The sequence below is a fragment of the Atractosteus spatula genome, chromosome 1, assembly GCF_055471065.1.
Source record: "Atractosteus spatula isolate fAtrSpa1 chromosome 1, fAtrSpa1.hap1, whole genome shotgun sequence".
In the NCBI taxonomy this organism is placed as follows: domain Eukaryota; kingdom Metazoa; phylum Chordata; class Actinopteri; order Semionotiformes; family Lepisosteidae; genus Atractosteus; species Atractosteus spatula.
In genome coordinates this window covers 54,475,748-54,489,694 of record NC_142706.1, presented here as the reverse complement: position 1 = coordinate 54,489,694, position 13,947 = coordinate 54,475,748, and the positions used below count along the sequence as shown (strand labels likewise).

At 37.0% G+C, this 13,947-nt stretch overlaps 1 protein-coding gene across 4 annotated transcripts in view; it reads right to left on the bottom strand.

The window, feature by feature from the left end:
- arfip1 (ARF interacting protein 1) overlaps nt 1-10,734 on the bottom strand; it is a 52,425-nt gene extending 41,691 nt beyond the window's left edge. The window contains exons 1-2 of one of the 4 annotated variants that reach the window (XM_088911090.1): nt 10,521-10,734; nt 3,125-3,195 (exon numbers count right to left, since the gene is read on the bottom strand). In XM_088911090.1, coding sequence (XP_088767216.1) covers nt 3,125-3,193 — 69 coding nt within the window. In that variant the 5' untranslated portion in view covers nt 3,194-3,195; nt 10,521-10,734. The remainder of the gene's footprint in view (nt 1-3,124; nt 3,196-10,520) is intronic. The other 3 variants (XM_088911074.1, XM_088911083.1, XM_088911098.1) reach the window with 3 other exon arrangements.
- Between the last annotated feature and the right edge of the window lie 3,213 nt (nt 10,735-13,947).

Below are 13,947 nucleotides of genomic sequence, written 5' to 3'. Positions count from 1 at the left end.
ATTTCAGTTATTTTAATTTAAAACACATGCAATGGCAACAACCATACTCTCAAAGTGTAATAACACCAGAAAAAGCTTCTTATGCTTTCCTACACATAGAATTTAATAAAATTGTATTTCATTCATTTTATAATCATGAATGATGACCTTTAGAATGTATTACAGAATAAGAACACAGGAAAGAAAAATATTACTTTTGTTGCAGTTACTGTACCTTGTATCAGAACAAAAATCTCAAAAGCTTAAGTCTACATTACGGGGTAAATTGCTAGTTCCGGCAACACGCTATTTTCTGTCATTGGTTGGTATTAAATATTATTAAGCATGACCAAATGTCTTCACAATTAAATGATGCTCAACAATATTATATTTCAGCTGGTTGTTGCTATTATCAGATCAAGGAAACATTTATATTATGCACAAATTGTGGCTTAACTTTGTCTGTCAGCAAAAAAAAAGAGAACATGGGGACAAAAGTCTATTGTATGCAATTAAAGTGCAACATTATTATACAGACATAAAAGACTAAACATTTACATTATATGAATTATTATAGAAACTTTAATTTAATCCACACCAATTAAACTATGTTAAATGTAATAACCATAATATATTAAAATCTAATTTACTATTGACATTTAAAAATTTTAAAATGAATAAACATTAAACTTTCTCAAATTTAATACAAAGAGAATTCTGTCTTGTGTGTATGCTGCTGAGCCACTGAAACTGAAATACACATCTCTGTGTATGCTCTAACTGAAGACTGCTAACTGTAAAAAAAAAAGTTGCAGTAAATGTCAGCAAAACCTAAAGAAAGATGATTGCATAAGTATTCTCAAATACTTTTGCATTTATTAACTCAATATTTGGCAAAAGCACTTTTGATACGTATTACAGCCACAAATCGTCTTGGTAAAGTAACAGTTTTGCACTCTGTGCAATGTTTGCTCATTCTTCTTAGCAGATTTGCTCAAACTCTCTCAGGTTGCTTGAGGATCGCTTATGGACAGCAGTTTCCAAGTCTTTCCACAGACTCTAAATAGGGCTCAAGTCAGGACAATGACAGGACCAAGCTGGCAAGAGTCAGTCTGCAAGTTTACAATTCAATCATTCTGAGGTCCACTAATAGACAGTTTTCAAGGGCCACACTGCTGACGCTTATTCATCAGTGTGCCTGCCTTTATACAGGTGTATACAGACAAAAAAAAAATTATACAATGAACATTCGGAACAGCAAAGCAGGTTACCATATATTTTAATTTTACAGTAGCTGGTATTTGTAATTTAAATATTACTACAATTGAACAGCAATAGTAGTAAAAAGGGGAGATGTTTAATATTGAATAATATCAAATCAAATGATACTGTATTGTCACTCAGCTGGGACATCTGTTGTAAGTACGCTATTTACTGAATGCTTACACTGTCAAGATATAGGAAGGACATAAACTGGTACTGTTCAGCATTTGCCTTCCTGCTTATAAACTCATAAGTAATGTGAACCTACAGTGAAGTATAAATCACTAGAAAATTGTGTGGGAAGTCTACGTTTGTAACATAGAAACACGCAAAATCTATAATTGGTACAACATGATCAGATTCATTTACTGTACATACTGCAGAATACTGCACACTGCTATATTACATTGTTCAAAAAAAAAAGTGTCCAGGCTTTTTATGTAGATGGTAGCATATACTGTATAGAGACAACTGATAACTTTACCACACTCAATATACAATTTTATCTGTTTTGTGCTTATACAGATCATTCCACGGGAGCATTATTTTATCAGATGTCACACTAGGACACATTTGTTTGCATTTCAATTCTGTCGGTAAGCAATCCAGTTACAGGGTGCCAAAGCTGACATGAAGTATCACCGAGGAATGGTGAGTGACAGATCAAAAACTTGTGAAAAGTCAAAATACTACACAGCAACTGCATAATAGTTGCTAGACAGTTAAAGCAGAAAAGACCAGGGATAGGTTGTCACTCATGTTCTGGGATGCATGCCTCCTTCATCAAAACTATTTCCATGCTTTAGCTTGACTTATGTGGCACTGAACTAAATCCATCCTGCTTTTACTAGGGTTCTTGTCAGGGCAAATGTCAGCAACTTTTGTAGCTGGGGTCTGCTTACAATACTTTATGTAAGTGATTCCTTGGCCATCCTTGTCATCTGTCACACAACTGACTGAACACTTTGTGACAAACATGGCAGGCTGAACACATCATCTTCATCTAGAAGCTACTTGGGTCCATAAGCAAATCTTGGGTCCTGGATTTATTTTAGTCTGATTCCATCAACATGACAGCAAGGTAAAGTCACTTTAGGGGTAAAACAGGCAAGAGCTGTGTAGTATGCACATTACCCCCTTGAATTCTGAGTCACTATCAACAAACAGGGGTTGTGTTATAAATGTACAAAAAATGGAAATAAAACGCTATTGCATCCTTACATAGGCCTAATACATTGTGGACAATTAATGTTCCTAAGTATGTGTTCCTAAGAATGTAAATATAGATAGAAATTTGTTACAGACAATAATATATTTGGTTTATAAAACTGATTTTAGAAAAGGAATCAACAATAATATTTAGTTCTAAAGCAAAACAAAACCTGGAACATTTTGGCTTAGGCCTACTGCATGTCCTAACAATGTTTTGAGGACACAGAGTAGCTACTGCTCCACCTTTAGGTACAACCAGAAAAACATTAAAATAGTCACAGCTTCAAGGAACTACAGTAACACTGATGGGCCAAACTACCTCCTTCCTGTACTGTTTTGATGTTCAGATACACTGAGCCTGTTAATATTTATTTTTAATCAATACAATGCAATTAAAACATTTTGGAAATAAGGAATCATTTAATACCAGTTTAATGCTGCTAATTTCAGTAATTTGTTGTTTATTATACATATGCTACAACAATATTAACCCAGGAAGGTTTCTTTATGCACTCCCAAATCACATTAAACCACTTCGCATATTTAAAACAGTGGCAATATAAAACTCAATCAAACTCTCAGGAGTTATTTGGGAAAAACATTCTTAGCATGACAGCTATTTATTTTTATCTTCATCTAAATGAATAAGCTTAATTAATATTCTCATCACCTCATTTGCCTTCTGAGGATCCTCAGCTTGAACCTTTCCACCTTCAGTCTCAATACTTACTTCAGACATTCCTGAAAAACAGACATGGAACCATGAAAACAGTTTCCCCAAGAACACTCTCCACCTAAAACACAAAATTCTAATGTATTAAAGTAACACATACCCTTTTTTATCCTTTCTACCAAAATGTACTTTCTTTAATTCTAAAACCAAATACCGTACCTGTAATTTAGAGTACAAACCTACACCATTGTGAGACAGCTTTCATCCTCCTTCAATGCCCTATTTCTAAATGCATATCTGTAAACCAGTTACAGAATAGCTTACACACAAATAATACATATCAGATGTCAAAATATTTCCATGTCTAATGACCACACTACATGTATTGACTTGTATTTTTCCTCACCTGCATACTCAAAATACAATGCTACTTTTAAAGTCTTAAATTTTTCCAAAATGACATTAATTGAAGACTCGCTGGACTTTTTCCACATACAGTACAGCACTGATGTCCAAGAAATAGTGCATTATTCTGCTCTCTCTGAATCTGTCCAACCTGTAATGTGAATTTTGATGCTCATATTCCCCTAGCGGAACAAACTTTTTTGCAGTACTAGAACTTTCTTCATTAGGTGCCAAGTTCAAGTTAGATTTGATTGTTATCTGTTACTCTTACCACTGGACTCAAAACGACTTGGATACTGTCAGTATACAAAGTCATCACAGACTAGTTTCAAGTGCTGGACCTTCAATAATTTTAAGTTATGTACCCACTTGGAAAAGAAAAAACACAATTGCATACTTAAACTTAAGAGCAAAAAGCAAAGTTAATTACATTTCAATCATTTTCAAAGAAACAACTGGAAACTACTTTTACATATTGGAATAAGAAGGAAATATATGGTTGGTTGTGACAGTCAGCAGTTTTGTGCTCTTTTTACCTCTCAATACTGGCAGCGTAAAAGCATGGAACACTGTGATTAACCACTGACAATGCTCACAATGTCCAGACAGTAAGCATGCTCAGAAACTACAACACAGAGTATAAGCAGAAGAAGCAGTAATAGGGTCTTCACCTGTCAGTGAAAGCACCACAGGCTTAGACCTGGAATGTGGAGGATACTTGAGTTATGAGATAAAACATAAGTCAAGACACATCAAGTCTGAGCAAGCAGGCTATTTGTTTTAAAGCAGCAGTAGCAGAAGAAAGAAGTTGAAGACGGAATTTTCTTTGTCTGGCATTAAATATGTAGACGTCCTTGTTCAGCTATAAAACACCACTCAGTACAAAAATCTAATTCAATGAACGTTTTGTAGTACCTTCAGCACATTCGTTTTTCAAATGAACTTAAGATATATGTATATAAAAACATAGACAATATACACTTTAGGAGTGAAAAATGAAAAGTAAACAAGATTTTAGTATTGTAAGCCCTCTTATTACTAGGATACTAGCAATTCATGACAGAAATTAAAAGCATAACATTTCTCACTAGACAGCTTTAAGAGAAATGTGTACTGTTGTTCACTGTGTTAACAAAGCAAATAATACATATAAAAACCTGGATCCAAAAACCACAAAGAATATGTTCTGAATCTCAAATGACATTTTTCTAAATGTTTTTGCATGGTAATGAGACTATTTTAATTACTCAAAAAAGATGCAAGATGATCATATAAAAACAAAGAAATACGCCTACATTATGACAGTGTCAATTAGTGTCAGTTAGAGTCATACCAATCGCATATTTCATATTGCCATATTAGATGGTTCTTTCTATTGTTTTTCTCCAGGGCAAGTCTGCTTGGCTCTGTATGCTATTCACAAGCAGTGCAGTGAAAAGGCACATTCTCAGTGATTTCGTACAGACCCACCCTAAGGAGGATGCCAACCCAATAACAAAGGGAAGTGCAAAGATCTGACAAAAGAGCAGAAAAAACTCACAACACATACCACAACCAAACAGGTTGAATGGCTCTGTTGCTGATGTCACAGCTAGCCCATAATCCTTCTAATCAAAGTAATTACAATAAAATTAGTATCCACAATGCATTTTCAGTGAGCTATTTTTATTTATATTTTTAGGTTTGTAGAAACCTCCAATGGCTTGTTGTAGAATCACAACAAATCTAAGTCTAAAGGCAATAAAGGCCTAACAGTAAAGAACTGACTCTTGGATCAAGCGTTTTATATTCTACAACAAAATGGACTTTGGAAGGAAGACTAAAGGTACACTAAACCTCTACAGTTCAAATATCAAGAAATAAAAGCCATTCCTAGAAAACATCCAAAACATTGAAGATAATTAGAGGTAAATTAATTTAACAGTCAGCAAACTTTGCGGGAAGGGAAAAGAAAAACCACTGAGCTCTAACTAACATAATACATATTACAAACTCTGCTTTCCATTGAAATATACTGATTTGAATCAATGAAAATTTTAAAAAGCCTTAGATATGTATGTTGCTATTTAGGACATGAACTTCTCTTTCACCATGAAACTGTGTAAAGCTAATCAGATTGGATAAGCTGCTTTGTGCTTATTTTACATTTATGGTATGTACGATCACCAGGGGCCGGGTTTTGGAAGGGAGATATTTCCCCCATCACATGTTACAGGTGCTTGATATGAACACAACCTAAGCAAGACTGCTGACAATTGTTTCAAAATAGTTGTCGAGAAAGCAGTCTATCAGCCATGAAAATAATGTGAAACACCTGACGTTATAAATCAATCACTATCTGCTCAATAACGTTGAGGCCTAGTAGGTAGAAGCGAGGGGGGTGTACGTGGTATTGTGATTGAAAACAAAAAAGGTATTTGTGTGTTAAAAGAATGCTGGTTTTTGTTTTAGACCTCACTTGTCAAGCAGGTAGAGCTCGTTTTATATAGCTTTTTTGCGGTACACAGGTGTTTAACATTATTTTGATGACTTACAGACCTCTTACCTGACAAAGAAGGGGAATTTTATTCTTAAAATAGGGAATAAAAAATGTTGGAGGAAGTCATTAAGCCATGTTGCAACAAAGACCACTGCTTCCAATCTACCTGATGAAACAGAACATTAGCCTAGTCATCAGTCAGTAGGAAACGCACAGCAGGTACAGAGAAATACAGAAAAAATACTAAAAAAGTGCCCAATGAAGTAGAAGATGAATAAAATAATTCAGTAAAAGGCTCTACTGACAACACCTGTAAAATAGTACTACCATCTAAGAAAGGGTACCTACTGAAAATAATTAAATAATGATGCCGCTGATAACATACACAAATGTTATCAACGTTTACATCCTAATGATGTGCCACAAGGCCAATGTTTCACACTACACTGACAAACTTTCCCTTGGGGAAAAAAGCTGACTATGGATTCTCATATCCAACCACATGCATAACTGCTGATCAGAACAGAAGAGCGTACCACCCTGGCTGTAGAATACTCACAACTGTTCTCCACTGCTCTGGGCACTAATCTGTGTAAGATATGTTTGGATAAAAATAAAGACTGGTTACACCACAATGCTATGCTCAACAAAACAAAGCTCTATTTCACTTTAACAAGATATCAAAATCATTAGGTTTAAAAAAAACTATCAGATTAAATCAATACAAACATTTAGTCTTTTCAAATAAAGACAATAGGGTCAAGAAAACAGGGTCAGAAAATAATCAAGCAACTATGATCATAATAGGGCAAATTGTGTACCGTGAAAAACGTGGTGATATAGAATTGGTAGAGAAAAGTTGGCAACACTTTAAAGATATACTGCTTGAAGCACAGAGCGAACATCTTGTGGATCAAATAGATACAAATATTCATTTGTTCCCTTACCTATTAAAGCAATTAATACAAATAAACGGCAAGGGTAATTGCAATTGTGTCAGTATAAGCCAATTAAGTTGTAATAAACTATGTGTAATATCTCACAACCACACTGTCACAGGTTCTAGATGTGTAATAAATGTAATGTGTAATGTTTTGTGATGCATTTAGATGTACAGAAGAGCTAAGTGTCCATAACATTTTCCCTTAGGGGACAATACAAGTTCATCTTATCTTCAGCCCACAATTAACTACATCAAAGGCTACAAAGCAGTAGTCCAAGCTGTTTAATAAATCATTAACAAAACTTTAGGGAGAAAGAAATCTGTTCTTGGCAGCACAGTGGCGCAGTGGGTAGCATCGCTGCCTTGCTGGGGCTCTGGGATCAATTCTGGTCTTGGGGTGCTATCTGTGTGGGGTTTGTATGCTCTCCCTGCGTTCGTGTTGGTTTCCCCTGGGTGCTCCAGTTTTCACCTACAGTCCAAAGTCATACTGGTAGGTTAAGTGGCTTGTGAGAAAACTGTCGCTAGATGTGAGTGTGTGCCCTGTGATTGACTAGCGTCCTGTCCAGGATGTGCTATGCCTTGAGTCTGTTGCTTGCTGAGATCGGCTCCAGTTCCCCCACAACCCTGAACTGGAAAAGCTGTTCAAAAACAGATGGATGGAAATCTGTTCTTCATTTAATGAAATACAGAACAACAAATTGCAAGCTTTGCATGATTAAAACAAATATTGCAATGGATTTTTTTTTAATGAAAAGTTGTTTTGTTCTACAACAGCAAAAGACCAGTAAAGGATGAAGTAAGCTGTCTCAAGAGACAATAGGAGCCTTTTAAAATTTGAAAGGAAAATGTCTATTTTCAGAGGACTTCATTTACATGTTAAGTAAATGACACTTCTACTAACTATCAGTAAAGAAGATGGCACTTCTAGACCGTTAAGAAAACTCAACACAGGAGTACCCACTGACTAGAAAATTGGAAAACTGCCCAAGTAACACACAACATACAAGGCATGACAAAACCAAACAAAACAATTACAGACTTTTTATAATCTGCTCAATGAAGGGAACTCTGGCTGACAGCTATTTGCTCTGAGTGAACTCTAAATTAATTAATTTAATTAATCACTTGCCTAACTGATCAAAATTCAACAGGTCTATGTCTTCAATGCTACCATATTGCCAGAGCTTTCTAAGACTAAGCTGGAGACCACTGTCTTTACAAAATTCCAGTTTGTTGGTAACTGCTTACTGACCAGATTGTTTTGTTCCTATTTTCCTCCGAATGCACCTGCATTTAAAACTGAAATCAACATTTGAGAACACCGTTATTCCTACTTGCAGCATAAATAAGATTTCGGCCGTGGAGCCTTCTTCAGGTGTGAGCTGAAGAAGATTCACACCCAAAGAAGGCTCCACGGCCAAAACGTGTTTTCTCTCTTCTCTTTTCAGCACAGAATAAACCTATAAGTTGTTCCTTTGCAGCCTACGCATGCTGATGCAGCTACCCACCTGAACTACATAAATAAGATTTGTTCTTTTTCTGATGAAATACAAACATCCCGGCTGGAAATCCAGCCACAGTTCTAAGTTTTATCTTACATTTAAATAGGAAACAGTGAAAAGAACAATTACATGGAAGTCTGTATTTAATGACCTTCCAGGAGTAAGGTCTCAAAAAGGGTCCATTTTGTTTTTAGCAACCTAGGTTTGGATAGTCTTGTCTCTTCTCATATCCCATCATACTCTTACTCTGTTTGTTCCTATCTCTGCCAACACTCTGGTCCTGTTTGCTCTTTAGTTCCGTATTTCCCTCCTCCCTTACCTTACTGTGGTTGAAATTCTGACTCGTGATAGAAGCTCAATGCTCAATCACCTTGTGGTGCACCATCAGACCTCGCCTGTTCACTTGAAATTCTAAATTTTACAGTCTTTTCCAGCTTCACAACTATTACCTCTTGTTCTGGCATGATACAAGTCTTTCGATATTTAAAAGGTACTGACTGGCAAAGTAAACAGGACAAGTTAAGAACTTGAAGACACCAGTAAAACTAAGAGGGTGTGCATTTGAACTGCAAAGAGGGGGGGATCTTTTCACAAAAAAGGGTTAACAGTGACTTGAACTTCCCAACCATGTTGTTAACGCAGATTAAGATATTTCAAGAAACTGGAATGGTGAAGACTCAGGAATATTACACTATCGACCAAAGACGAGCCAATTTTAACTTTTCCTAGGTTCTTACTCTATAATAGTAATATTGTTTTACTGCACACCTATGGTCATGCAGTACATGATACTTTTTTACACTGTACTTCTTGTTATTCCTTGCTGTATTTGTTAATCCATGTAAAATGCATACATCAATGTTACTCGTACACAGTGTGATTTAAATAGTTTACTTGTACAGATGTGTTGCTTTAAATAATGTTTTATCTGTAAATGATGTGATAAAGGAATCAGCACAATAAATGAGAACACTGATGATAGGATACTTCATCATGGAAAAAAACTGGCTAATTTTAAATACACAGTACAGTGCCTGTCATGTCTATAATAGCTTAGGTCTTTATGTTCACGCTTCTACCAGATACTAAAATGTTATAAGAAAACTAGGCAAACGGTGAACAAATGAGGAAGACAGAAAATCAGGAAGCGAAGGTGTTAGACGATACCAAGTTTACCTCTGACAATTGTAATCTGAAGAGCAAATAAAAATGATGTTGGTCATACAAGAAAATAAATTGTAACTAAGAATCGAAGGCATCAGAATTACAGTTTACTACACAGTACTGATGCAACACGGCTCCTTTAAGAATGCAGAAGGAAGCGCATCAACGGCTCCATCTGGATGTTAGAGACACGTAAACGGTAGTTACACAAGCCAACTACAACTCTTAAAACTCCCAACAACTCCTTCATAATACAGCATCAACTTTAAAACGTACGTTAGGTTTATATGTACAGTATGCTCCTTTAGTTTCAAGTGATTTCTAATAATGCCAGGCTACTCTAATGGTTTTTTCTTTTGAGCCCTGGGTCTAATACCGAAATCCAATACTTCCTGAGAAATTCTACTCGAACTCATTTAAGGCTTCACAAAGCAAGTAACACTACACTTTGATTTTTAAGGGTAACGTCTTTAGAAAGGGGAAGTGAAGATTTGTTCAGAATTACACAAGCAAGGCTAATGTTTATAGAGGGCTCTGTCAATGACTCCACCGCTCGGGGTCTTGAATCGTACAAGACGTCAGCCTAATCCTCGACGTCGCCCACAGCACGCAACTTGATCCACAACCACAGAAGCAAACTTGCAACAAGTCCCTCGTGAAGTCGATCACAAAAACAGGGCTCCACTTGTTCCTTCGTCTACACTTGCAACCAAACTGAGCCGTTCTCTCAACTTTCTGTGCCTCCGCCACTGGCACTACTTCCCACACACCCCCCTGCGACACCAACAGCTATGGTCGCGACTAGCTGACCGATGTAGGGAAAATAAACCGTATCTTCAACAACAACAAAAAAAAACCCGTTTCGCCCTCCTACTAGAAAAAGCAAAGAAACTCTCTTACCTGCTAATGTCTTCCGGGGCCTCTACTGTTCTTGCTAATGGGGTGGTGGCGGGTTTTCGTCTTGGCGATGCCGTTGTCCTGTTGTGTTGAATTACAGTGTTAGCACTAGCAGCGGTTTGCAGCACCCATTGGATCACCCCCCCGTGCGCACACACTCACACAGTGGAGTCGCAGAGACCCGGAAGGAGACGGTTTCCAGGCGAGAAGAACAAGAAAGGACAACAACATCCGGGCTCTTTCTCGAGCTGAAGGGGCGCAGCTTGGGTATCCCTTAATTGTATTGCGGGCAGGCTTTGCGGTCGCGTGTATTTACTAGAACGTCCTTTCGCGAACGTACTACTGTAGTTTGTTTTTTTTTTGCCGTCATTGCAAAAGTAACTGTAAAATAGCCAACGTTGAAAATTATTTTATCAGTATCGATGTATTTCTGTTCATTGTGGAAATATTTTATTTAATTTATTTTCTGCACGCTTGAAGGAGCGTTTAAAACAACCGGACAAACGTCTTCCTAAATACTCCCCTTTGTTGTTGGATAAGGAAAGCACGGTTGCGGGTTATTATGTAAATGTAAATGCAAAATAAAAGTGGACGTTTCAGCTTTGAATTCGTTGTTATAAAAGATGGGTCACCTTAAGAGACAGGAGACAAGTAATTTTTTTAAGCTCTGAACACAGTAACCCTCCCATGATCAATTCGAGAGAGCATCAAGATAGTGTTACTGTTTGGTCGGTCTTTATGTATTTTGTATATATAAAAATAACACGGCTATCAATTGTTGCCTGTTTCAAGCTAAACAATATAGAAACTATCTTCTGTGAAGGAAATTGTATTGGAACAGAGACAAATCAACTAATTTTTGACTTTTTGAAACTTGATAATACAGAACCAAATAAAACCAGTATCCATCTCTGAATATATAATAAATCACTTTATTAGCCCTATACAATTTCTTGCATTAGGAATTTGTCTTTTTGCATACCCCCAGCTTGCTCTCCATGAGACACACAGGGAGAGAGCCTGAGGTCAGAGCACAGAGTCAGCCATTGTACAGCACCCCTGGAGCAGCTGGGGTTAAGGGCCTTACTCAGGGGCCCAACAGAGTAGGATTGTGGGATTTGAACCAGCAACCTTCCAGCCACAGGCGCAGATCCTTAGCCATGATATGGAAAAGTTGGAAAAGGGCCTTGCTCAGGGGCCCAATGGAGTAGGGTTCCTCTGCCAGCTGCAGGATTTGAGCCAGCAACCTCGCAGCCATAGGCACAGATCCTTACCCACAGAGCCACCACTTCACCCCATATTATAGCAGAAATTCAGGACTGTCAGTCCCCAATAACTGCAACATGGAAAAAGAAGAGCCTCTTTATTGAGGTGAAAGTAAACTTAAGTGCTGTAGCTTGTAAAAGAAAGCAAACAAGATGGTACCAGTTATGAAATTAAAAAAAAAACACTCATCCATGTACAAAAATAAAAGATCTTGAATGCTTGTCAATCATTCCAGAAATCAAGGTGTATGTACCAGTTAAGGGACCCATGCTTTGGGTCAGACTAAATGATTTTACTTAGAACCTAGGATGATTTCAGGGTGCAGTATTGGCTGGCTAGATTATTTGATGTCACAATATGGTCTTTTCACTCTCAATCTGTGGAATGTCTTTTAGCATCTGCAGGCACTTCAACAGTTTGGTAGCAGACTGTGCTGCCCTATTATTTGAATGAATATCAAGCGAGACAAAGTTGCTGTATCGGATGTTAAATTTCTAGTACTGCTGCCTTTAATAATGATGCTGATGGTAGCAGTCAATATGGATTTTTTAAAATAAGATAAGATCACTTTATTAGCCCTATACAATTTCTTGCATACACACACATAGGGAGAGAGAAGCCTGGGGTCAGAGTGCAGGGTCAGCCATTGTACAGCACCCGTGGAGCAGCTGGGGTTAAGGGCCTTACTCAGGGGCCCAACAGAGTAGGATTGTGGGATTTGAACCAGCAACCTTCCAGCCACAGGCGCAGATCCTTAGCCATGATATGGATGAGTTGGAAAAGCTTCCTTTGTTATTAGTTGGTACAAATAAAGACCTAAAAAACATCAGGTCACTACCAGTGGATTACAGGTCAACCAGCACAGGATGCCTGACCCAAGAAGTGTGAAAAATGTCTTTGTAAATTGGATAGAAGATTTAACGCTCAAAAGCAACAGATAGCTTTGTTAGCCAATGCCCTGTGTACCCCCCATATCTCTAGTTCATTGAGCTATCGCCTTTGCTTTTTAACTATGACAGCTAATGAGCACCCAATGAAGCATGGAACCATTAAAAGCTTTACAATAAACTACAGACTCCAGCTGCTGATCAAGTGGTTTATTGAGTGTGTGGAGAAAAACAAGGAGTTCACTTTATCACCGTTGGAGGTAGCAGATATGTTACACCTGAGCTGGAGAAGTGTGACTGAGCAAACATTTTCATCTCGTTATAAAAAAGGCCAAATTCAAGCCACAAAATGAAACAGCAGGTGTGGAAACAATAGCCAAAGACAACAACAGCGAATATGTACATTCTTGATGTAACATCTGCAGAATTTTAGTTGCATACCATTAATGACAATAATGCCGATCCCATTTTCAATTTACTTCTTTATGTAAAGAAGTAAATGTGTCTAATCCAATAAGGAATAAAGTTAGGCTTAATTATTTTGTTTTGTCCGGTGGATTTACAATAATGTGAACTGGTGCAGTGTACAGAAATCACTTGAGATACTCATACAGTATTTCAGGGGTTAATTGCCCTGAAAATGCATCTTGCAGAGTTTGCAAGAGGTTTAGCAAAATTACTTCAAAGTCTTCTTTACAATTATCTAGTGTGTGGGAAACACATAACGAATTATTTGAAACACATGGATCTCCATATAAGGTAGTTTAATCTAACTGCTAAAAAATGACATTAACTGACATTGTACACAATCAAGAAAGCAGAGGAATTCAGAAGTCTCATATCATCTGAAATATTCAAGTTTTAAAATAGTTTCCAATGTTTAATATTTGTCAAAATGACAAAAAATGAACAAATCAGCTGACCTTTTTCAGTTGACAAAAAGCTGTACAGGACATGTAGTAATCTCTAGTAATCCCTACAGTGTTGTCAATGGATTACACTTTATATGTCGGCTGGAAGGCAAGTGTAATAAAAGGCAACTGAATATAAATTAAACTTCACTCAGAATGACAGATTATATGAAGGCTTATACAAACAGGACATGTACCTTAAGTTGTACAGTAAGCTGCACAACTAATGTACAGCAAGTGACTTTTACAGTATGTGTTCTCACTGCCATTGACAAATACTGTGAAATAATTTGCTTCCTGTTTTCAAAAGGAAGAAAACTGGTAATTACTTAGCATGCTCTATGTGGAGTTTATTTTACATCATAA